This window comes from Geotrypetes seraphini, chromosome 9 (assembly GCF_902459505.1).
Source record: "Geotrypetes seraphini chromosome 9, aGeoSer1.1, whole genome shotgun sequence".
NCBI classification, from domain to species: Eukaryota; Metazoa; Chordata; class Amphibia; order Gymnophiona; family Dermophiidae; genus Geotrypetes; species Geotrypetes seraphini.
In genome coordinates this window covers 182,684,937-182,711,316 of record NC_047092.1, presented here as the reverse complement: position 1 = coordinate 182,711,316, position 26,380 = coordinate 182,684,937, and the positions used below count along the sequence as shown (strand labels likewise).

General features: G+C 43.7%; 1 protein-coding gene across 2 annotated transcripts; it reads right to left on the bottom strand.

The window, feature by feature from the left end:
* Positions 1-5,967: 5,967 nt before the first annotated feature.
* On the bottom strand, positions 5,968-24,113 carry GMNC (geminin coiled-coil domain containing). Of its 2 annotated transcripts, none has more exons than XM_033959027.1 (5): positions 23,987-24,113; positions 18,314-18,488; positions 12,019-12,104; positions 10,720-10,836; positions 5,968-7,481 (listed from the first exon to the last, which is right to left on the bottom strand). In XM_033959027.1, exons 1-5 carry the CDS (start codon positions 24,011-24,013, stop codon positions 6,831-6,833), a joined length of 1,056 nt encoding a protein of 351 aa, XP_033814918.1. In that variant the 5' UTR covers positions 24,014-24,113; the 3' UTR covers positions 5,968-6,830. The 2 variants fall into 2 exon arrangements, with proteins under 2 accessions (XP_033814918.1, XP_033814919.1); XM_033959028.1 differs by having other exon boundaries at positions 5,968-7,475.
* Between the last annotated feature and the right edge of the window lie 2,267 nt (positions 24,114-26,380).

Here is a 26,380-nt window from a genome sequence, read left to right as displayed (position 1 = left end):
ATATTCATTGGGGAAATCCTGAAAACCCGACTGGATTCCGGCCCTCGAGGACCGACTTTGACACCTGTGCTCTATAGGGTTCCAGAATGTTGCTACTGTTTGGGTTTCTGCCGGATAACTGTGACATCGTCATCAAGTTTTCTGGAAGAGATCAAACCGGCTATATCACTCAAAGATCAAATGATGAAGTTACGACTGTCTTATTTTGTTCAGAAGAGAGTGATCACTGGAGAGGGACATCATGTTTGGGAAGATCGAAGAAACCAGGTGAAGAGGACGACCTGTAACGAGATGGCTGGAGACGTTGAAAACAACCATGGGCATGATGCTGTAAGACCTTACTGGACTGGCACAAAACCCATTTCTTTTTAGAGCTGTAATTCATCAAGTCGCTAGGACTCAAGCACCTAACAAATAACTTGTGACTTGGATTGGCCACTGTGGAAACAGAATACTGGACTCGATGAACCATTGGTAAGACCTAATATGGCTATTCTTATGTCCTTATGATATTCAAAATGATTTGAACAGCCAGGCAGATAGGGAGCCAGTGAAGTGATTTGAGGAGAGGGGTAATGCGAGTACAGCGAAGCTGACAGAAGATAAGTCGTACGGCAGATTTTTGCACAGATTCCAGGGGAGAGAGGCGGTTCAGCGGAAGATCTTGTAGAAGTAAACTGAAGTGGTAGTCTACGCATGAGGTTACAAGGGTGTGAACAAAGGTTCAGGTAATGTGCTCTGAGAGGAAGGGGCAGATTTGGGAGACATTGTAGAGATAGAAGCGACAGGTTTTCGGAGTCTGTTGGATGTGCGTAGAAATTGAGACGTCGGAGCCAAAGACGACTCTGAGGTTAGGAGCAGAAAAGACAGGAATGATATCTGTATTATTGAGAGAAACGGAGAATGGAGGGAGAGAGGCGTTCAGTGACTGAAACAGCTGAGCTAAGGAAATTGAGAAGGTAAAAGGAAAAAAAAAACATCTGCAAATGACGGCTACAGGCTCTAAACTCTACAGTAGACCGTTCTAATCGAACTGGAAGCCCAAGAACCAGGCAGGATTTCTGGGCCCAGAAGTCCATGTGGAATGTGTTGATTTAAATCTATTTGCTACACCTAATAGGGAAAGGTGAAGGCAAACGTTGAGGAAAGTGACTTCTATTATTACATTGATGGATGCAAATAAATTGATCCACAGTTCAACTGTAACAGAATCTTGGCACATTATATATTAGCTGTGACAACAGCCAAGAATAACATCCAAGCACACAACTGAGATAAACAATATCCAGATTTTTAATGTGGTTGTTTTCATGTGGTACCTCTTTGTTTGTAATGGACCATAATCTCTTCAAGGTAAACTTTGGTACGCCTCAAGAGTGGTGTAGTTCGTGCTGGTGGATATCCAGTCTTCACGCCTAGGAAGAGGAATCGGTTACCAGTCTAAAGTGTATCTTTCAGAACTGTAACTAGTCTTGCACTCTTGCATATATTCCCCAATAAATGAAACTCAGAAAAATGTGACCTTGTTTCAGTTTTCATATCCATCACTACATTTCTGCCAGTGCTGGAAGGAGTTTTCTCTAACCCATTTCCTCTATCTGAAACCTAACTATAATGCTGGTATTCTAGTCATTTCCATGTGTAGATGAACACATATGGGCATAAAAGACAATAATCTCTTTTATGTGTTGTCATGGAAGTAGAAAAACAATGCGGAAACAAACAGCAGGGACGATTGTCCGCCAATGGCAGAAAGGATGTTCGTGGAAGCCAAATGTTCAACGCAAAAGTCTTTATAGAATAAAGTGGAATGAGAAGCCATGTTTCGACCGCAGGAGTCGCATCACCCTTGATAGTGGGTCCCCTTTCCACCAAATGAAACAATGCACCTAAAGCACCATAAAACTATAATCCCAGATGGCTCTAAAAGGACTTTGCAGTCATTTTGCAAAAGCAGATACATCTGAGCCGATTACTTTATGGTGCTTTAAGTGCATTGTTTCATTTGGTGGAAAGGGGACCCACTATCAAGGGTGATGCGACTCCTGCGGCCGAAACATGGCTTCTCATTCTACTTTATTCAATAAAGACTTTTGCGTTGAACATTTGGCTTCCACGAACATCCTTTCTGCCATTGGTGGACAGTCGTCTCTGCTGTTTATTTGCTGAGATATTTGTCCTTGTTTTTGCTTTGTATTCAGAAAACAGGTGCATATAATTTGATAGCATGTACTTTGAAGGGTGGACGTTCATGTGGACAGAATCTGGGTGAAGCCAGTAACATAGAATACTATCAGGGCAATAGTTTACTGTATTATTGTATTTCGCTGATTGTCCAGCTCTATTTAGTGTAAACCGCCTAGAACTTTTGGTTATGGTGGTATAAAATAATAAAGTTATTATTATTCCTTCTCGATTCTCCTTCCCCCTCCATTTCTGCCTTGCTCTCTGGCTCACAGAGAACAAACTGAAACTAAATATTAGCAAGTCTGCCTTTATAATATTTTCCTCACAACCATCCAACAGAAGTTTGCTCCACTTTTCTATTAAAGGAAACCCCCTCCCCTTTAATCCTTCCATTAGGGTTCTAGGCATTATCTTTGAGCGTAGCCTACCATTCTAGACTCCCTTCTCAAAGGTACATCTTCCATATTCTTCATCCTAAGACAGAAACATATTCTATATGGTTTCTTCTAGAATATGTATGGTCTTGCACGCCTAGGTGATCTCTAAACTGAATTACTGTATCTTCTTATTTATTAGCCTTCAAAACACCCAAATCCAGGGATTACAATTAATGCAAAATACTGCTATTAAATTCATCCATGGATGGAAAATATTTGACCATGTCACTCTGTATCTCTAAAGTATGATGCTTCCATGATTGTAATTAATGTTTTGAATTTTAGTCAAAGGTTTGGATCATCCAAGAGATATAGTAGTCGTATATATCTTGTATTATATACTTAGCAGTTAGTGGTCTTATCTTGATGATATAAAGAAGGATATAAGGTTAGTCTTGGGGTTAGTTTTGGGCTTATAGGCTATAGGGAAGCTAGGGTAAACTTGGGCTTCGTTGCGTAGCTGTCCAGACCGGGCTGAACTGTATTTCTTTTAAAAGAGAATTAAACTGTCAGCATTATTGATCCAAGCTGGTATACTGAAAAACATTGCAACATAGAGCTGGATTGATTATTCTAGATTAGATCATGGGACAGAAGCATCATGGAGGAAGGCCATTTAGTTCATGATGATCTACACTCATGAACGAGATCAGAGGGCAGGTCTGCTGAGACCCCCCTCCCCCATTTAATGAGCCTATCAGAGAATGGGTTGTATATGCTTAAGCTGACTTTCTAAAGTGTATATAGAATCTCCTACAAGATCCAGGGTCTAAGCCATCAGATACGGTCCTCAGGTATCCTTTCAATTTGGTTTAGTCATCTTATTCCAGTGGTCTCCAACATGTGGCCCTCAAAGGCCTCCATTGTGGCCCTCAAACAGCTGAAATGCATTAAGTTCAAACTTGACTACTTGATAGAGGAGCTGCAAACAGTCTCTTAAGACTCGGGTGTCTTCTTTATGGAATTTGCTACTGTTGACAATCCAAAATAAAGTGAATTTTTAAAATATATCCTTAAGTGTTGTAGAATCAATATTAGTATTAATGTTTAACATTTAATATCCAGTCTGAACAAGCAGGTCAAGGAGGTGTGTAGGTTTGAAATCTTTTGGTGGCCCTCGGAGCTTTCTCCTATTCACACTGCAGGGCTTTACATGGCCGCTGTCTTATTCCATATTCCCCTTCAAGAATCCTACATTCCTCACAAAAGCACCTCCTTATAGTTTCCTCTTTCTAACACGTTTATTTTGACAAAATAGAGCCTCATGTTTCAGTGTAATTAGTTCCCTCTTTCTTTGACAAAACAGAGCTTTGTGTTTTGGTGAGTTGCTCCTACACATTGGAACAGCCTTTTCCCATACCTCTGGCTCGAGACATCACTTGAAAACATACTTCTTTTCTCATGCTTTCCTGGTTACTGTGCAGGGCCTAATCCCCCTAATCTAATTATCTGCTTCTCTACAGCGGATTGTGCTGGTGTCTTTAGAAAAGACTTCTGGGCTGGTTGTGAGCGACGTGTATGAACTGTAGCTGCTGCTTCTGCTTGTGAAAGTTGATGCCCATTTCTTCCTTCACTTTTATTTTGTTGGTGCTTAGGTTGAACATGGCACAACTCCAGCCAGGAGGTCCAGATGAAAAAGAAAAGACCACTGCTCTGAAAGATTTGTTGTCTAGAATAGATTTGGATGAATTGATGAAGAAGGATGAGCCACCCCTTGAGTTTCCTGACACTCTTGAAGGATTTGAATATGCTTTTAATGAAAATATGTGTGTGACACCTTTGTACTTTGGGAACTGTCTTCGACATCTTCAAAGAGAACTAGTAAATCCAACTGAGGAAGTTCATTTGAGTGAAACACAGCTTGTGCTGGGGTGTTTGTGAAATGATTTCCTTTTATGTTATAAATATTTTACTAAGGATGTAATATTTTACTTTTAATATTTATGGAATATATGTTTTCAATGAATTTGTATAATATAATATGTACATATGTATAACACCAATGATCTTAATTTGTAAACATTTTATTAAAATCGTATTTAGTCTGAAAAAAAGAAAAACAAGAACTGTGCTATTTGAGACAACCTTCCCCTTGTGGTCACCCCTCAACTTGACCCTGTTAACCTTCCTGTCCCTTCCTGTTCTGTGTTAGTCTCCTGAATGTAGCTTTGTACTTATCGTTTATTCATATTTTTAAATCCCCTCCTTCTTATACGTTTACCTGAATTTCTAAACTGCTTACGGATATCGCTCTTGGCCGGTTAACTTGCCTGTTCGGGGCTAAGAGCTAATTTTCAGAGGTGCTTAACTGGTTAGTGCCATTGAAAATAACGAATCGGCACCAACCTAAAAACCAGCTATTTTGGAGGCATTCAGGGAGCGGAGTCGGCACTTGGCCAGTTAAGTGCTGAATACTGCACTTAATTAGCTTTAAATTAAGTGTCTGATTCTGTAAACGATATTATATTTCATTACATTAGTGATTTTTATTCCGCCATTACATTGCGGTTCAAGGCGGATTACAGAAAAGGATTTCAGAAATACAGAAGAGGATTTCTGGACATGTCCAGAGGTGTTACAGAGTAGAGCAGGTTGCTTCAGAGGATTGGTCCGTGTTTCGATGCAATTGTCTTCTTCAGGGGTCCCTATTGGTCCTAAGAATGGACTTGTGTAGGGTCCATATGTTTCTAGAGGTTCCAGCCCTAGATGTGGATGATATATTTACTTCAATAAAGCTATCAACTTGGACATCATCTCTGCCGGGTTTTGAAAAGCCGTTCGGACCCCCAGACATGTCCTCAAAAGGAGAACATGTCCAGAGAAATCTGTACGTCTGGTAACCCTGCATATTAACAAAGAGAAGTGGCGACGGTAAAAAAAATATCAAATATTTTTGTCAGCACAGGCACATGGTCCTAAAGTTTAGAGATACAAGAAAGGAATAAACATACCAGACACACAAATCGAGTTTGCACAACTTTTTATAACTTGCTTATGTTCCAGGGGTCGGCAGGTAAAACGCCTTCCCTCCTGACATCTGAGGCTGCCTTATTTTTAGGCGACTGTCCCCAGTTCAAAAGACAAGAAAAGATGCATCAGTAATATCAATACAATTAAAACAAAATCCAAATACAATCTAGTCCATTTTGTCGTTAACCTGCTATGAGCATTTGAAAATAATAGTAAATATTGAAGAACTAAGGCCAGTACTGGGCAGACTTGCACGGTCTGTGTCTTTATATGGCCGTTTGGGGGGAGGATGGGCTGGAGTAGGTTTTGACGGAGATATCGGCAGTTGGAACCCAAGCACAGTACCAGGTAGAGCTTTGGATTCTTGCCCAGAAATAGCTAAGAAGAAAAATTTTAATTAAAAAAATTTTTTAAAATTGAATCAGGTTGGGCAGACTGGATGTGGACCATTCGGGTCTTTATCTGCCGTCATCTACTATGTTACTATGACTAAACAAGATCAGACAAGCTATAAGGCACATCACAGTCTACACGGGAAGAAAACCTTCCTAGCCCAATCCATTCCAAAATCCCTAAAGTTTAATCCTCCTGTCTAGAAATGGAAGTAAACCCTCAACCCAACTCCTTCGTAAAAACAAGGCAACTGGTTTATGGTAGCTGAAAAGACAGGAGGAGGAAGAGCTGTTCATTTCCACAGTATGTAAAATTTGCCTAATTAGTACACTTTTATTCACCTGGCAAACTAACACAGAATCAACTATGATCAAAAGCACATTTCTTTTCACAAATAAAAAATAAATCTTTGTAAAGGCAGTTGGTCTTGTTAAGGCAAAGAACGATTTAAAATGCATACAGGCAGTGAAGAGGTCAAACTTCTGCTTTGACAGATAGCACAGAACTAATTATACCTTCTAGAAACCAAGATGTTAATAAATTACTAGAGAATTTAAACGCAGTTCCAGGTTCTGCATTTCCCCTACCCACCCTTGTAAACCAGCTCTGGACGTTTGTAAACCAACTCGTGAAAACCGATCAAGACTTCAAATGGAGTTTGGAGAGGGTGGAGTTCTGGGAGACCTTTGATCTGTTTGTATTGGGGGAGAAATATTTTTAAGACTGGTGTAACCCCAGAGTAAGTTTTGAGTCTTTCCATTCTCGACCAAGACAAATCCAAGTGCAAGAAGGTTCTGTAAACACAGAGGTCGTGGCAGTGCCGTCGCAGGTCTTGGCTTTTCCTCACTCGGATTGCTTGGGAACCCAAGTGAACTTCCAGCCTCCATCCTCATCCCTCCTCACAAAAGCTTGTCCCTGGGCAAAGGTGTGTGTCTTCACATTCCGATGGGGGTTTAAGGAGGTTGAAAATGCCATTTCCGTTTTATTTGGAGACACATCGGCAGCATAATATGGCGTAGAAGCTGAGGTGACGACAGGCGTACTTGGCAGTGAGGCTGAACTATATTCAGGTGAAGAAAGGTGCTGTAGGTAGGCTAATTCCTCACCACTAGGATTGGCGGTAGTGTTCATGGGTGTCATATGATCACGGCCATAAGCCACTGGTGAGTCAGAGCCATTGGTGTAGTCCATTCCCTCTGAAGGACCCTTGTAGGAGGAATGCATATGGCTGACAAGTTCAGAAGAGGGGGCTCTGCAAGGAGCTTGCAAAGAATCATCAATAGTATTAATGTCTTTTAATCCCAAGGTCTGAAGCACCCAAGAGTCAACAGCTGGGTTCAGTTGCTTCTCACAGGCAGCAAAGTCATTACAAAGGTTTCTTCTAGCCCTCTTGGGATGAGTCTCCTGGGCAGTGTAATTACCCTCCTTAATTTTCTTCTTTCCGATTTTGCCAATTCCATCTGCTCCCTGACCGTGTTGTGATCGTTTCTGTAACTTAATATTAACAGATCATTAGATGTACAGTTGAATGTAAACTTTGTTCTTCTAAATGGCATTTTGTTCGATCTGGTGGCAACAAAACCCTTGTCTGTAAATACAGTTTCTCTAATAGACCAAACTCATTGATATTCACAAGCACTCAACTTGATCACTAATCACTTTCCTGCTCTACCCAAGGTCAAAGTAACAAGGTTAAAAGATTCCCCTGGACATCGTTGTTTATTTTATACTCTCCTCTCCCCCCCCCCCCCAACTTTACAGTGACTGTAGCATTCCAGATAATATCAGCATATTAATAATACACCAAACCAGAATTCAAAGTGCACTTAGATGTTTAGTTCCATTCTGAATGACTATGGTCCTTATTTCTGAAGCTGGCATTTAGACATCACTAATGCACGGACGTCCAAATTATGATTTTATAAAGCCAGGATATGAATGTCTAAAACTTCAGGACATTCATACGGTCTAGCCCAGTGGTCTCAAACTCAAACCCTTTGCGGGGCCACATTTTGGATTTGGAGGTACTTGGAGGGCCGCAGAAAAAAATAGTTAATGTCTTATTAAAGAAATGACAATTTTGCATGAGGTATAACTCTTTATAGTGTATAAATCTTTCCTTTTGGCTAAGTCTTAATAATAATATTGTAATTTATAGCTAAAGAGACATATCATCAAGAAACTGTTTTATTTTACTTTTGTGATTTATGTTAAACATACTGAGGGCCTCAAAATAGTACCTGGCGGGCCGCATGTAGCCCCCGGGCCGCGTGTTTGAGACCACTGGTCTAGCCATATTTTAGGCAGGACTAAGGAGGGGCCAAAAAATGGACATCCAACTCCAGTTTCAGTTTTGTTATTTAGAGCCTGGAACTTGGCATGTCCTGATTGAGCAGTTGTCCATTAGAGAGATTAAAGCAAGTTACCTCCTGAATCCCCCAGTGGTATCTGTCCCCCCCCCCCCACTTCTCCTAAATGTGAAGCTAATAACAGATAAAGGGTTCTATGACAGCCACTATGGAGAGTGTCGGGAGTTGTGAAATGCTAGTATTTACAGGTTAAAAATGCAAATTGGGCTTCTAAATTAAGAGCCAGTAATCAAGGTATATTTAGGTATACAAATACGTAGATCTCTTAATTCTATACAGAGTACTCAAAATTGCACAGACAAATTCGGCACACCCCCAAAATATGTGTACAGTTTAATTGTTTAATGAGCCAGGCAATGTTGATAATTGGGTGCTAAAATCAATTATGCTAATTGGCAAAATTGGAATTTATACACACATTTATAGACACTATTTTGTAAAAACGTGTCCGTAAATGTTTCTGTGCGGATCCAAAAAGGGGGTGTGGCCATGGGAGGGGCTTGGGTGGGCCAGGGGCGGTTCTAGGATTTGCACGCAGTGTTAGGGAATTCAGGCCCAAAACTGGAAGTGGATCCTGGAACTTAGTGCCATTTATAGAATAGCTCTTAGCTTTTGGCGGCCATTTAGAGACTTGAGTCCATAATGCCATATCGAGACCAGATAGGGCGTGGCTAGGATGTTTCGGGAAACAAATGCACAAAATATATAGGGAAAGGGAAACTAGGAGACAGAAAAGAAAAGAGTTGTGCCCATCCACTTCTTGGCTTACCCAAAAATTCAACTTCTGGCTTCATCATTGGCACCTACATTCAGGGTTTTCACACAGAAGCCTCACTGGTCAGTGTCTCTATAATCAGTGATTCTTAAACCTGTCTGGAGCGAACCACCGCCAGTCTAGTTTTCAGGATATCCACAATGAATATTCATGAGGCTGATTTGCATATACTGCCTCCTTGATATACACATCGATCTCGTGCACATTCATTGCAGATATCCTGAAAACTGGTCTAGCTGAGGTAACCCCCAAGACAGGTTTGGGAATCAAACCTCTACATATTCATATACTCTTTAAATAATTATGCATACAACTTATAATTGTATAGTCAGTGGCATTAGTTATTTATATATATATATTGCCTTCAGAATATATGAATAATGTGAAATGTCTAGATTAAATTTTCATCTGACATTTTACCTTAAATTGACCTGATACATGAACGATGGGCTGCTGAAACGTTCTGAGCCCAATCAACAAAGTCGGGGCAGTATCCATCGAGGTCTATACACTTAGTCCAGTGGATTGATTTTTCACTCCGTCAAAAATTACAAAGACTAGGGGACACTCGATGAAGTTACAGGGAAATACTTTTAAAATCAATAGGAGGAAATATTTTTTCACTCAGAGAATAGTTAAGCTCTGGAACGCATTATGGTAAGAGCATATAGCGTAGCTGGTTTTAAGAAAGGTTTGGACAATTTCCTGGAGGAAAAGTCCATAGTCTGTTATTGAGAAAGACATGGGGGAAGCCACTGCTTGCCCTGGATCGGTAGCATGGAATGTTGCTACTCTTTGGGGATTCCACATGGAATGTTGCACTCTTTGGGGTTCTGGAATCTTGCTACTGTTTGAGATTCTGCATGGAGTCTTGATACTCTTTGGGGTTCTAGAATGTTGCTACTCTCTGGGTTTTGGCCAGGTACTAAAGACCTGGATTGGCCACCGTGAGAACGGGCTACTGGGCTTGATGGACCATTGGTTTGACTTAGTAAGGCTATTCTTATGTTTTTCCACTTTTTTTCATTCCATCGGAAAAATACAGAATGAAAAAAGTGGGGAAAAAAATCGCTGAACTAATTGTGTAGCCGTCGATGGAGACTGCTCCAACTTTGTTGGTTGGCCTGAGAACTTTCAGTGGCCCTTCGTATATGCATTTTATGTCCTCAAGACTATCTGAGCTGTAGAGTGGAAGAAGGAAAGAGAAAAGCAACAACTATGGTTAAATTTGAGTGTTAAGGGTCCAGACAGAAAAGTGCCCAAGAGTCAAACATGCTTCTGTGATAATACAAACTTTTTCTCTGTCCTTTCATTCTGAGTAGCACTGCAGTTGGACCCTAATCACCTGTCCACATAGCACTTTGCTAGGTTGTCTGTCATTCCGTGAACTATGTCTTTGAGTAATCTGCTATTTCTAGCTCATAGCTAAAGTCAGATTTCACTTCATTTCTTGGAGAGGAGAATTATTTCCTCAAAATGAGTGTAGGTTAACGTGTTGCCCTGTCTTCAGCATTCAAAAGTTCTATTAAGAAGCCGTCAATTGCTGGGATTTCTGGATTCTGTGCATTATAAGAGAGTAATTACATACCTTGGCATTTTCTTCCAAACACTTAAGGAAAGTGGTGTTCAGGTACTGTTTGAGCTTGGTGTTTTCTTCATACAGTCTAGCAAGTTCTTCATTCTTCTGTGTAAGGGTATCTTGAAGCTGAAATATGTAAACAAAAAGAAAGCTAGCTTCTTTAGTTTTGTGCCAAGATAATCTCCTCACCTGTTGTCCTCTCGATCTCCATTTTATGTCAATACCAGCTTATGGATATCTTGCATAAGCTACATCAACAACAGCAGCACCAGGAATGCTTTTGTCTGGTTTTTAATGTTCTCTGTTATTGCCAAGACTAGGAAGAGATCATTTTCAACATCATAGATCTAGAGCAAGAGTTCTTGACCCGGCCAGTTATGTTTTCAGGATATCCATAATGAATATGCATGACATAAATTTGCATGCATTAGCTCCATGGTATGCAAATCTATCTCAGTTATATTCATTGTGGGTATCCTGGAGGAAAAGTCCATAGTCTGTTATTGAGAAAGTCATGGGGGAAGCCACTGCTTGCCATGGATCGGTAGCATGGAATGTTGCACTCTTTGGGATTCCGGAATCTTACTTACTCTGAGATAATGGAATGTTGCTACTCTTTGGATTTTGGCCAGGTATTAGGGACCTGGATTGGCCACCATGAGAACGGGCTACTGGGCATGATGGACCATTGGTCTGACCTAGTAAGGCTATTCTTCTGTTCTTACGAAGATCTCACTGACTGGGTGTGTTACGAGGAGTGAGCTGAAAACAACTAGTCTAGAGAAATTAAAAAATCCAGGGGACAAATGATAGTGACGCCAAGGGCGAAAGATTTATTGTCGATCATCTCCACACAGTTTGCTCCAAAATATACTGATTTATGAAATCTCTTTATTGTCTTAAGAATTGTCCAAAAATATTATAGAGGACTTCATATGCCCTTCTTTGGGGTCTAAGAAGCTTTTGAACGCCTTCATCTTTGATTATTATGTTGGGCTAATAAAAATCATCATAGCCTAGCAAATAATCCATTTCTTGCCAAGACAGATATGATGAGAAGATCTATCATAATTCCCTCATAATATTACAGAATAAAGAGCATGTAAATGGCAGTACTCAAGATTTACCACCTCTTAAAACGGAAGGCTTAACCCACTGTGGTCAGTTCAATTTCCTTCCACAAGGACTAGCAAAACTTAGAAGATACAGCTGAATCCAGGATACAATCAGCTGGAGACAATTGAAACAAATTTGTTATGCTGAACGAAGATGGACAGTATTTTGTTTGCACTGATTTAAGATCCGCACCTGTTTGTTTTTGTACAATTGAGAGGACAACTGGTCTTCCCATCTATACTCATCTTCATCGGTACAGTCCAAACTTTCAAAAAGATCTGAAAGAAAACAAAAATAAAACCGTCAACTTGTCTTTTCCCCCAAGAAATTTCAATTACGTCTCTTAAACTAACATAACACTGAATAAAATGGCTTATGGAGTTTCATGCAGACCAAATATTTAATGCAGTTAATGGTACCACCTTATTACAAACCAAGAGACCCGATACGGTCTGTGTTTCGGAGAACACACCTTCTTTCGTTTGTACTGCTGGCTCGTGACTTTTTCCAAACAGACGTTCGTTTTATACCATTTTATTGCGGTTTATCACAAACCTTATCAACCATGGACCCCTGAAGAAGGCGTGTTCTCCGAAACACAGACCGTATCGGGTCTCTTGGTTTTTAATAAGGTGGTATCATTAACTGCATTAAATATTTGGTATAATAAACTTAGCCTGCATCTGGTACATACGAGTCTGCAGTTTTCTTTTTGCTTTTCGACCCTGTTGGGTTTCTTTTGTTGTTTATGGAGTTTCATTAAATAAGTCTTCAAGTAGAAATCTGACCACTCTCATTTTTCATTTCTTATAAAAGTACTATTTCAGGGAATATGTGTGAAATTTCTCTCTATCTGTCTGAATGCTATAGCTCTGTCTACACACACACATACTGTATATGAAAATGTTATTTGAAATAAATTTGATAAAATAAAAATTTTGTTTCAACGCCACCTTTTCTTAGCTCTGATAAATTAGACTCTTGTCCTTGGAAGACAAATAAATAAGTTGATCTAAAAGTGCCACCTCCGCCTGTCATCTCTGTTACTTTACAGACCAGAGATGGCCAATCGCCGTTCTTGAAGACCATGCCCCGATCGGGTTTTCAAGGTTTATGCAATGTGCAGCGGCAGCTAAGAAAGTTAGCTCTCAGTGGATCTCATCTGAGGAAGAAGGATCGCCTGCAAAAGCTAATCAAATTGGTTTTACTAAACATCACTAGAGGTTTTTAGGGAAAGGGAAAAGGATTGGGACTTGCATACCGCCTCTTTGTAGCTTTACAACCACACTCAAAGTGGTTTACATCTAGGTACTTCGAACATTTTCCCCCATTGTCCCGGTGAGCTGACAATCTATCTAATGTACCCGGGGCAGTGGAGGATTAAGGCCCAAATTCTGTAAACAGCGCCTCAACTTAGAAGCCTATTTCGGAGGTGCCTATCTAAACTGGAGAACAAGCTCAATTAAGCTTTTTAATCAGCACTGATTAAATATAGGCGCCTAGCAAGAAAGCGTAATTCTGTAAGAAGGCGCCACTAAAAATTTAGGCGGCCTTTGAAAAAATAGGCGCTATGCAGGTTTGGCGTGGGCGTGGCTATGTGTTAGGCGCCTTCTTACAGAATCCCTGCTCTTAAGCGTACTTAAGCGCTCGGCATGGGCGCCTAACTTTTCGTTGTACCTAGAGCTGTCCTATTTATTGGGCGCCTCCAAAATAGGTGCCGCTCAACGCCATTTGCTAAACAGCACCCAATTTTACTTGAATTGCGCTGTGAACAGTGCCTAATTAGGCGCCTAACATTTGGGCGCTTCTTATAGAATTTGCCCTTAAGTGACTTGCCCAGGGTCACAAAGAGCAGTGTGGGTTTGAACCCATAACCTCAGGCTGCTGAGACTGTAGCTTTAACCACTGCGCCACTCTAGAAATCAGAATGTAGCAAAAGTGATCCAAGTGTAGGACAATCCAGCCATTGTGACATCACTGATGAGGTTGGTCCTTATTGGTGGAATGAGGCATTATGACATCACAATACCTGTTCTGGTTATCAGAAGCTGAAACTTTTCACACTATTTATTCAGTTTTCTATACTGTTCTCCCAGGGGAGCTCAGAACGGTTTACATGAATTTATTCAGATACTCAACCATTTTTCCCTGTCTGTCCTGGTGGGCTCACAATCTATCTAACGTACCTGGGGCAATGGAGGGATTAAGTGACTTACCTAGGGTCACAAGGAGCAGCGTGGGTTTGAACCCATAACCTCAGGCTGCTGAGACTGTAGCTTTAACCACTGCGCCACTCTAGAAATCAGAATGTAGCAAAAGTGATCCAAGTGTAGGACAATCCAGCCATTGTGACATCACTGATGAGGTTGGCTCTTATTGGTGGGATGAGGCTTTATGACATCAGGGAAAGGGATTGGGACTTGTATACCGCCTTTTAGTAGTTTTAGAACCAGACTCAAAGTGGTTCATACCCAGGTACTTTAAGCATTTTCCCTGTCTGTCCCAGTGGGCTCACAATTTATCTAATGTTCCTGGGGCAGAAGAGGATTAAGTGACTTGCCCAGGGTCACAGGGAGCAGCACAGGGTTTGAACCCACAACCCGAGGGTGCTGAGGCTGCAGCTCTAACCACTGCGCCACACTCTTTTAGCACAGGCTGGCGAGGTAAATGCTCCAATGCTCATAGAAATTCTGTGAGCGTCAGAGCATTTATCTCGCCAGCCTGTGCTACAAACCTCTAGCGTCGTCTAGTAAAAGGAGCCTTAAGTTAGTCCAATAAAAAAGGCCTTACCTTTATTCTTGTTTTGCTTTATGTCTTTTCACTCAATATATTATCTCACACAGTGGACTAACAAGGCTAACACACCATTTCACTCAAATTAAAAAAATGACAGAGGGAATATATAATTTGACTAGTCTTATAGCCCGTTACATTAACGGGTGCTAGAATATGTTTGTATGTGTCTGTATATATTTCTTTTTCTCTCTCTCCTTAGCCTGTTTCTGTATTTCTTTCTTTCTGTCTTTCTTTTTCCTCCCAAACCTGAAACATCTGTATCCTGCTACCTGTCACCTCTTTTTTTTTTCTCTCTCTCTCTCTATGCATGCAGTTCTTGCCCATTTTTCATTTTCGGGCTTGGCTTTTCCCTGTCCATCATTATACCCCCTTCCCTTCCAAAATCTTATTTTGCAGAGCCAATAGGCAGTCCTACCTTTCAGGGTCACTTCTTTTAACAATGTTCTGCCGGTTAACATTGATTGAAAGATGTTACAAACTGAATGGATTTAACAAAGTTGAAAGCTAGTCTGATTGGGGGGGGGGGGGGGGTCGGAGCAAAGTTGGAAAACCTGAGAAGAGCTGGAGCACAAACTACTTTAAAGGGAAGTCACAGGGACCTGGAAGAAAAATCCACCTCTTCACTTCTTTTCCTTTCCTGCTCGGGGGGATAAGACATTCTCTCACTGGCTCTGTAGGAGCTTGCGCACTCCCCCCCCCCCCTTCTCCGCGTGCCAGGACAGACTTGGCAGAGGAGCTCCGCCCCCTTCTCCCAGACCGGCTGCGGGCCTCAGCCGCTTGCGAGCGCCGGCACGATTTCTTTCAAGCCGAGAGTGTGGGGCCGAAGTTAAATTTTCCGAGCCGCGAGTGTGGGGCCGAAGTTAAATTTTGAATGTGCCATGGCGCTTCCCTTCACCATCGCCGCCTTACTCGGAATCCTTTCAGCGGCGCGAGGTGGAGGACAGGGAGGCTTGTCTGGTGCGCGTACGCACTCCTACCAGCCACATCCCGACAGATCAGATCTCAGGGAACACACGGTGAGAGTACGCATGCGCGCTTAGCATTTTATTATTATAGATAAGTGTGTTTGAAAGTATATTGGGTTAAGGATCCTCCCAAGGTCTAAGAATATGAAAACGCCAACTTCATAAAGAATCTAATAGTGCAGAAAAGAAATGTGAGTGTTTAAAATCCCTTTGTCAAAAATTGAAGGATATCTCCATGAACACAATGAGTTCAATTAATTTTTTTTCCCAATATAACAAACATATCAATCAATCTTAGAAGACGCAAACTAAGAGTTTCTTATTTCATAACTATTCTTGACTATTCTGGAGAAAGTATTGGTAATGGGTGAAAGTACCCTAGAAAGGGACCTGGGGGTAATAGTGGACAAGACAATGAAGCCGTCGGCACAGTGCGCAGTGGCCTCAAAGAAGGCGAATAGAATGCTAGCTATCATTGTAAGGTTTGTTAGGCCCCCCACAATGTATGGTTGGTGGGGGGTTACGTGAGAGGCGCCCTTACAAACGCCAGGTCCCAGGTTCAGTTCCCTCACTGAAGATTCACCAGGAGTAGAATCCAATAAGAAACACAGCCAAAGGTGATTGCATAAAGAATATATTATAGAAATAGGCTTACAGAAAAGCAATATTTATAAGCATTACAATTAAGTAGAGAGCAAAGCAGTTTCCCTGCCTTACAGAGTCCAGAAGGAAGCGTGAAGTTCCAGGGAAAGGCAGAGAGAGAGAAAAGGGGGATGGGGTGATGCTTCGTGTTCCATAGATAAAGAGAAGGATAGACAGAGAGATAGAGAAAGAGAGAGCTCCATGTGTGTTGCAGAGAGGAGGCTTTTATAGCTTGGAATCTTATTCTGTATATAGAAACTATTGTATGTCCCAGTATCTTTCTGTTTAGAATTTGTAAACTGTTTGAAACAATGGTTAATTTAATTGATAAGGAGGGTGTGATACTTGCAGGCATGGTAGATGGGATTAGTCTCTGGCTTCTTTGTCCCATTCAAGCAGCCTATCTTCTTGATAAACAATCCAGTCTGGCTGAATGATTAATGTATGTGAATTCTGTACAGGAGCACAGAATTCTGCATCCAGAGTCAGATAATTTCCCATAGACCTTTGCTGACATTAGTTATGCCAACTGAAAATGCTGTTTGCTAGCAATAGCTATGCTGACAATCATCAAGAAAGGTGATACAACCAGAACCAATGAAGTTATCCTGCCGTTATATCGGGTGATGGTGCACCCGCATCTGGAGTACTGCGTCCAGTATTAGTTGCCGTACCTTAAGAAGGATATGGCGATACTCGAGAGGGTCCAGAAAAGAGCAACAAGGATGATAAAAGGCATGTAAAACCTTTCATATGCTGAAAGGCTAGAGAAGCTGGGGCTCTTTACCCTGGAAAAGCGGAGACTTAGAGGGGACACGATGGAGGCTTACAAGATCATGAAGGGCATGGAGAAAGTGGAGAGGGACAGATTCTTCCAACTTTCAAAAACTACAAGAACGAGAGGGCATTCAGAAAAATTAAGAGGGGACGGATTCAGAACTAATGCTAGGAAGTTCTTCTTCACCCAAACGGTGATAGACACCTGGAATGCGTTTCCGGAGGTTGTGATAGGACAGAGTACGGACTTCCTGAAGGAAAAGGGGATAGAAGGGTATAGATCGAGGATTACTATACAGATCCTGGACCTGATGGGCTGCTGCGTGAGCGGACTGCTGGGCATGATGGAACCTCTGGTCTAATCCAGCAGAGGCACTGCTTATGTTCTTATGAAAAGTGGTTTTTTTTTTTCTTATATGTAAGTCTTCCTTTACAGTTTACAAATGAGGTACAGAGATCCCCCACTGGTTAAGAAGTTAGCACTCGTGCTTGGGAGATTGAACTTAGGCCACAACACAGTCACAGGGGAGAGCTTACATGCATTTCTCCTCTTTGAAAATTTCCTCCTTCCGATTTTTGACCCCCTCTTTTACAAAGACCGTGGAACGCTGTGGTAATTGCTCCAAAGCCCATAGGGCTTCAGGGCTTTTGCCATGCAGCACCTAGTGCAGCTTTGTAAAAAGGGGGCGGGGGGGGGGTAATTCAGGCACCACATTCTCATAGGGGAGTGTGCCTGCTTATCTTTGTAGGGATGGGGCGGGGCAAAAGATAAGGAAGGTGGGGGACCAGTTCAGCATTAGGACTCAAAACATTTGGAGGAGCGCCACCCTTCTGTGCCCACCCCAAATTATGCTTATGCATGCTTTCCAAAATATGTCCGACCGCACGACAATTATGTCCACTCTTGGAAACCCGGCGCAATATCCAGAGGCCCGGAGTTGAAATGTCCTTTGAAACTCAAAGGCCTTGTATTGGAGAATCTTATTCCTTGGTGACAGCGCATTTTCCTATCTCCTGCTCCCAAAGACTGAAGCTGGTTTGGGAATAGCAGAGCAGGTGGAACATGCAAGAATCAGAAGCTGGTTTGCTGGTTTTAAGGCAGCCAAGAAACAGAAGTTATTACTGCAGGATCCAGAGAAAGACCTTCTGCCTTTGAAGTATCCTATATTTCCAAAAACAAAATTCTAGGATCAAGTTAGACACCAGTATCTCTGAATCTTTCTTGGGGGAATGCATTCTGGTATCTGTTGGAGGGTGGGGGTGAGGGGTAGTAATTTGAAAAGTGGGATAGGAGAGAAGAGACTTACCCTGTGTCTGGGAGTCGTGTTGGCACTCACTGTTGTCTCGGATACCAGCGGCCCAGAAAGAAACCCACGTTTCCTTGGAAACGTCAACACTGGCTGCTGACGTCGTGGCGGAATAGGGGCAGTCATAGCCCTGGCCCCCTGCAAAGTACTGGTCTTGGCAAGACAGAATGGTGCTCTGTAGAATTAGCACAAGAGGTGGGGGAAAAATTAGATACACTTAAAAAAAAACAAATCAGCAAAGATAAAACCCTTTTTGTTTCAAGCACAGTTTACCATTATCAGCATCTCTGTGGGAAAACCAATGGCAAGAGCTATTTCAAGTGCATCCTTATTGGGGCCCAAAGTCTGATGAGGGTTCAGAGAAATATCTAGCATGGGCAGACTCACTGCCCCCAAGGCTGTTCCTCTGCCCCCACAATGCATATCTTCATGGGACTGCTACAGGACATGTAGGTCTCCGCTGTTCCCATGAGGACCACACCAGGAACTGCATGCAAAGGGACTTCTAGGTTCATTCAAGGACTGGCCCATATGATGAGTGAAATGGGGGGCAATTGCTCCAGAACACCTCATTTTTTTTTTCCTTTCTCCCCTTTCTCCCTGCATCTTTCTTTCTCCCTCCCTTTCTTTCTCCCTCCCTTTCTTTCTCCCTCCCTTTCTTTCTGCCTATCAACCCTCTTTCTCTTTCCCACTGCCACCATCATGCAGAAGAGGCAGGAATCAGTTTGATGGAGCCCAGTCATGCATGGCAACTTTGCAGCCACACTGCCCTGATCACCCATGCCAAGCCCCTCGCAATCTGAAGAAAGGATCCACTCGATCCTAAAAGTTTAGCTCATGTAAGATCTTCTTTGCAAAGTTCTTACATTGTGCATTTAAAAAAGTTGTTCCAGCCTCCAAACATAAGAACATAAGAATTTGCCGCTGCTGGGTCAGACCAGTGGTCCATCGTGCCCAGCAGTCCGTTCCTGCGGCGTCCCTTAGGTCAAAGACCAGTGCCCTAATTGAGTCTAGTCTTACCTGTGTACGTTCTGGTTCAGCAGGAACTTGTCTAACTTTGTCTTGAACCTAGCTTTTCCACAATTAATACATCTACTAGACTTTCCTATCACTCTCCTGTATACTATCATTTTGGAGTAACAGTACATGATTGAATAATAAGGCAAGATAGATATTTCTATGGTGGATCTCTAACACTCTCCCATTAAAAGATCAGTAATCAGCAGATAAACATATATATACTAAGTGAATGGCACTAACCAAACTATATGAACACAATTTAAACTTGCTGCCTTCAAACAGTTTGCAAGTTGGGCACAGATGACAATAAATATGCTCCCCTGCCCCCTTTATCATTTACTATTTAAGAACCCATTAAGAGACACTTTTAAATGGGGGCAGTAGCTTGATCTTCTTTTCCTGAAATGGTAGATAAAGCCCAGTTTTATTAAAGATGCACTCCAGTAGGGAGAACTGGGAAAGTAGGCACAAGCCTCTGGCCTTTGCACAGGGTCTTTTGAGAGAATCAGTGGCACTAGTGAGTGTTCTGAGGAGGGAGGATTCGGTCAATGGCAAGGCTTCTAGTCACAGGAAGGAGGGGCTGAGTTGCAAGGGCTGTGGAGAGAATCAGTGGCACTAGTGAGTGTTCCGAGGAGGGAGGATTCGGTCAATGGCAAGGCTTCTAGTCACAGGAAGGAGGGGCTGAGCTGCAAGGGCTGTGGAGAGAATCAGTGGCACTAGTGAGTGTTCCGAGGAGGGAGGATTCGGTCAATGGCAAGGCTTCTAGTCACAGGAAGGAGGGGCTGAGCTGCAAGGGCTGTGGAGAGAATCAGTGGCACTAGTGAGTGTTCTGAGGAGGGAGGATTCGGCCAATGGCAAGGCTTCTAGTCACAGGAAGGAGGGGCTGAGCTGCAAGGGCTGTGGAGAGAATCAGTGGCATTAGTGAGTGTTCCGAGGAGGGAGGATTCGGCCAATGGCAAAGCTTCTAGTCACAGAAAGGAGGGGCTGAGCTGCAAGGGCTGTGGAGAGAATCAGTGGCACTAGTGAGTGTTCTGAGGAGGGAGGATTCGGCCAATGGCAAGGCTTCTAGTCACAGGAAGGAGGGGCTGAGCTGCAAGGGCTGTGGAGAGAATCAGTGGCATTAGTGAGTGTTCCGAGGAGGGAGGATTCGGCCAATGGCAAAGCTTCTAGTCACAGAAAGGAGGGGCTGAGCTGCAAGGGCTGTGGAGAGAATCAGTGGCACTAGTGAGTGTTCCGAGGAGGGAGGATTCGGCCAATGGCAAAGCTTCTAGTCACAGAAAGGAGGGGCTGAGCTGCAAGGGCTGTGGAGAGAATCAGTGGCACTAGTGAGTGTTCCGAGGAGGGAGGATTCGGCCAATGGCTTCTAGTCACAGAAAGGAGGGGCTGAGCTGCAAGGGCTGTGGAGAGAATCAGTGGCACTAGTGAGTGTTCCGAGGAGGGAGGATTCGGCCAATGGCTTCTAGTCACAGAAAGGAGGGGCTGAGCTGCAAGGGCTGTGGAGAGAATCAGTGGCACTAGTGAGTGTTCCGAGGAGGGAGGATTCGGCCAATGGCAAAGCTTCTAGTCACAGAAAGGAGGGGCTGAGCTGCAAGGGCTGTGGAGAGAATCAGTGGCACTAGTGAGTGTTCCGAGGAGGGAGGATTCGGCCAATGGCAAGGCTTCTAGTCACAGAAAGGAGGGGCTGAGCTGCAAGGGCTGTGGAGAGAATCAGTGGCACTAGTGAGTGTTCTGAGGAGGGAGGATTCGGCCAATGGCAAGGCTTCTAGTCACAGAAAGGAGGGGCTGAGCTGCAAGGGCTGTGGAGAGAATCAGTGGCACTAGTGAGTGTTCCGAGGAGGGAGGATTCGGCCAATGGCTTCTAGTCACAGAAAGGAGGGGCTGAGCTGCAAGGGCTGTGGAGAGAATCAGTGGCACTAGTGAGTGTTCCGAGGAGGGAGGATTCGGCCAATGGCTTCTAGTCACAGAAAGGAGGGGCTGAGCTGCAAGGGCTGTGGAGAGAATCAGTGGCACTAGTGAGTGTTCCGAGGAGGGAGGATTCGGCCAATGGCAAAGCTTCTAGTCACAGAAAGGAGGGGCTGAGCTGCAAGGGCTGTGGAGAGAATCAGTGGCACTAGTGAGTGTTCTGAGGAGGGAGGATTCGGCCAATGGCAAGGCTTCTAGTCACAGAAAGGAGGGGCTGAGCTGCAAGGGCTGTGGAGAGAATCAGTGGCACTAGTGAGTGTTCCGAGGAGGGAGGATTCGGCCAATGGCTTCTAGTCACAGAAAGGAGGGGCTGAGCTGCAAGGGCTGTGGAGAGAATCAGTGGCACTAGTGAGTGGTCTGGGGTAGGGGTTGTTGAAAAAGATTGGGACTGAAAATAGGGGTTTGCTGTCAACTGAGGAAAAAAGCTGGCAGCAAATGCCAGAATTTACCTGATAGTGGGCAGACCTGGTGGTGGGGGGCATTGCGTGAAGGAGCACCTGAGCAATAGGAAAGCCCTTAGAAAAGCATGCACAGGGCAGGATTAACCAATAGACCAAGTAGGCATGTGCCTAGGGTCCGAAATGGTCAGGGGGCCCGATGAAGGAGGGCATCAGCATTGTTTTTTCTAAACGGCGATGGGCCCCTCCAGCATCGATCGGCAACGCGGGCCCCCCCCCCCATCGATGGAAAGTAAGACAAGCAAGCAACATGGGTAAGAAAGGCAACAGGAACTGTAATTTTGCAAGCGGTGCTGCTTGCCCAAAGCTTCCCTCTGACGCAGCTTCCTGTTGCCGCCTTGGCGCATGGTGGGGTGAGGCGGGGCGGGGCTGGGGCCCAGTGAACTTGGATGCCTAGGGGCCCTCGACGAATTAATCCTGCCCTGAGCATGCACTTGTATGTTTCTGTGTCTCTGGAGAGGACAGTCTCGTATAAATAAAGCTTCCCTTTGAAAATGTGGGCTGGAATGCTACCTGGAGGGAAGTTTTCAGCCCAAGGAGTTTACCCTGTTAACTATTAAATTCTAATACTGCCTCCACTCTGCCTATATTCTTTGGGAAGCTTAAAAAAAACCAACCCAGCTAAATACTTTACTTTTTCCATTTGTGGACTTATTTTTTCACCTGTAAAACTTTGTGGGAAGGGGTAAAACGCGGACCTCATGGACCTGACGGACCTGGCAGATCTAAACCCGCACGGCCTTAAAAATCTGAGGTCTGTGTCTGTGCCACTTGTAGTTTCTGTCTCTGACAGACCTCGATGAGATTTTAGCGCTGACGGATCCTAATACTTTTCCCTCCCTATGCTGAGACGGATCCGTCAGCGCTAAAATCTCATCGAGGTCTGTCAGAGACTGAGGCCCGCGTTTTACCCCTTCTCCAAGAAAGGCAGAGCAGAGGGGTACATCCAGCAATTCAGAGGAAGGAAAGCAGCCGAGGCTCTGCCTCATGCCTACGATCCTCAGACTGAACCCCGGCAGCACCCGGCAACGTTTGGAGACTTCTTTTCCATAACGCACGTCCCAAACCTATGTCCCCGCTCTCTTGGCTTCTGCTCTGCCGCTCCAGCACTAGTCTCTGTCTCTGACAGACCTCGATGAGATTTTAGCGCTGATGGATCCTAATACTTTTCCCTCCCTATGCTGAGGCGGATCCATCAGCGCTAAAATCATATCGAGGTCTGTCAGAGACAGAAATTACAAGTGGCACGGACACGGACCTCAGATTTTTAAGGCCGTGCGGGTTTAGATCCGCCAGGTCCGCGTTTTACCCCTTCCCAAACTTTGTTCATTTATACCTTCTAGACATTGCCCTTAAATCTCACTCTCTTCAGCAGTCCACCCTTGGAATCTCTGGTTTGCCCCAGAGGCAATGGAGAGTGCAAATAGCTTGCCCAGCTTCCCTGATTCTCAGCCAAGTTATCCAGCTCCAGGCGAGAGACTTTTTTTTTTAGTCAGTTCTGTTTCTGAACTCGTATCCCAATTTTTATAGTTCCTGATACCACCAATTGAAAACAGAATTTCAGGTCCCACAACGTAGCAGGACCGGGTTGCAGAAATCCAGGATTGAGTTTCCCTTTAGAACTGGGTAACTTGGCTGCTTTCCAGATCTACCCTTCAAGCTTCTCCATTCAAAGCAAGTGCTTGCATCCCCCCCCCCCCCCCAATGCTCACTCAGAAACTGTAACTGGTATCATACCCCTGCTACTTCTGGAAAGGTGAAATAATGGTGGGGAGGAGTCCCTGGTAGGGGTTGCCTTGGGCCCATTATAATGTTAATCCATCCCTAGGTCAGGTGCAGTGAATTTGTGCGGACTCAAGCCCTGGCTCCTGGGGACTTCAGTCTTGTCACCTGTTGCACGAAACGTTCCCCGGCACAACAGCCGTCAGAATCAGACACGATAAACCGCTTTTCTTTGCCCCCCCCCCCAAAATGTCTGGGGGTTCGATGCAAAATCAATCCAACTCCTTGCAAAAGTCCTACTGTCCAGCTTTTATGACATTCCTTTTGCAAGGTAGTGGACAATGCCTTCTAAATCACAACTAAGCACAGCATCAAAGAAAGATTTCAACAACAGCATCAGCCTTAACTGAAGGAGAAAAAGCCTCTGACTTTTCCAAGAGGATTCCTTGAGAATCCAGATACTGAGGTAGAGGGAGCAGAAAAGCTCAAAGTGCCTGAAATGTTGACTTACCATCCTGGGAGAGGGGGGCCACCTCATGAAAGCCGCCCGGAGCTTTGAAGGCAAGTGAGAGGCGAGGTCTGAGCTGAGCTCCCACTCCCACCCATGCCTCAGGTCTCTCGATCTGATTTGGTGCAAGGCTGTCACACTTGTGACGTGCAGGAAGAAAGTGCACACTTGCTGGGATCGGAATCTTGCTGGTCCCACAAATCAACCAGCAAAAAAAAAAAATAAAAATACACACAGCAGGAGCCAAGAGATTTCTCCCCCCCCTCCTCCTTCCTCTGCTAAGTTACAATGATTTATGAATGCATTTCAATTCCAAAGTATGATCATACAGGACCTATTCAACAATGTGCAATGGGTTCTGAGATTGGGGGGGGGAGGGGGAAATGGCCAGGTTAATCATGGCTAAATGAATTCATTCAAGGGTTTGACAAATGCCCTCAATTCTGAGAGATCAAGATCGGAACAGAATTGTTCCGTCCTCTCTTAGAGATCCAGCACTCTCTTCACCAAAGAGACAGTCACAGAAATCTACGGGCAAAGAACGAGATCCTCGGGTTTGCAAGGGTAGAGAGTGGTGGGGAGGGGGGGTCATGATCATGAATTAAAATGTCAGTCGACTTTTCTTTTGCATCAAAAGGGTTAGGAAATACCGTGGCAAAATAAGAACTGAGAAAGCAGGTAACTTGACCTTGCTTTACAAATGATCTGGGATAGATCAGAGGAAACCCAACGAGCAAATAGCCTGGCATATGGAAAGTTATTTTATTTCACCCCTGGGGGGGGGGGACTCTTCGTTCTGTTAATCCAGGAGGAAGTCTGATTGGCATTAGGGGAAAAAAGGACGCTTTTCCTCACCACAAACATACTGTATTTTCCTACATTGCTCCAAAAGTTAAATGAGCCTCCCCCCACCCCCGAGAAATATATTTATCGGGTGCTCCTCTTAAATGGTGGTTTGCGCACGGTCTCATGTGTGCCCACCCTGATGCAGCATTCCGCTTGCTAATTGCAGAGATCAAGCTGAATCCCAGACTTCAAATCAAATTACATGCTTCCACCTTAAATTACACCATAATAACTGACTTATTACATGCGTCGATTATCTAAGTGATTGCTCGTCAAAGGCCGAGTCCCTGTGCAATGCAAGAACGTTTATACTTGCACAAAGCCGGTGTCAGGGAGGCGCATCTCAGCTCCTAACCATTTGTTTTTGCAATGCACCGGCACCCTATGTTATATCATGTTTAAAAAAAAAAAAAAAAAAACCCAACCAAAACCCGTTGGTGCTGTAATATCAAAAGTGAATGGAACGCTTGGCTGCAATTCTGAGGCAGGTGTGCCTCAGTGCCTGAGATTACTAGGAGAAGAAACGCTTTCCCCAGGCAGGTCTATTTTTTTTCTACCCTGCTATGGGCACTTGTTCCATTCCATTTCCAAACAGGACTTTGGGCTAGGCGAGGAGTGCTTGCAATAAATCCTTTCTGAGATACAGTGACCAGAATGGTCCATCAAGTCCGGCGATCCGCACACACAGAGGCCTACCCAGGTGTACACCTGGCGTAATTTTAGTCACCCATATCCCCCTACGCCTCTCGTAAGGAGATGTGCATCTAGTTTGCTTTTGAATCCTAGGACGGTCGATTCCGCAATAACCTCCTCTGGGAGAGCATTCCAGGTGTCCACCACTCGTTGCATGAAGCAGAACTTCCTGATATTTGTCCTGGACTTGTCCCCCTTTAGCTTCAGTCCATGTCCTCTTGTCTGTGTCACATTGGACATTGTAAATCATTTTCTTTCTGCTCGGTTTTGTCGATTCCTTTCAGTATTTTGAAAGTCTCGATCATATCCCCTCGCAGTCTCCTTTTCTCAAAGGAGAACAATCCCAGTCTCTTAAGTCATTCCTCATATTCTTGGTCTTATGGGACTCATAAGTAAAGGTTTCCATAGAAACATGTAAACTATGAGATTTCCTTATCTTTTTTTTTGCCAAAAACCATTTCTCCTTCAGAGTCATGTGGTGGATCCACCGGATCTATGAATCATTAACAGATTCACATCTGTTTCTACCTACTGTAACTTTATTCATACTCAGAATAATACCTTTAAAAGAGTCATATCAGGGTTGAGCGCTTGCTGGCAAACTTTCTTTAAGCATTGTGATCTTGCCCAGAACTATGGCTTAAAAGGTAAGGGGCTCAATTCTGTAAATGTCATATAATTAAACTGTGGAATTTATTGCCAGAGAAGCAGTTAGCTTAGCAGGGATTACAAAAAAAAAAAAAAAAAGGGTTTGGACAAGTTCCTGGAGGAAAAGTCCATAGTCTAATATTGGGACAGACATGGGGGAAGCCAATTGGTAGCATGGATTGTTGCTACTATTTGGGGTTCCAGAATGTT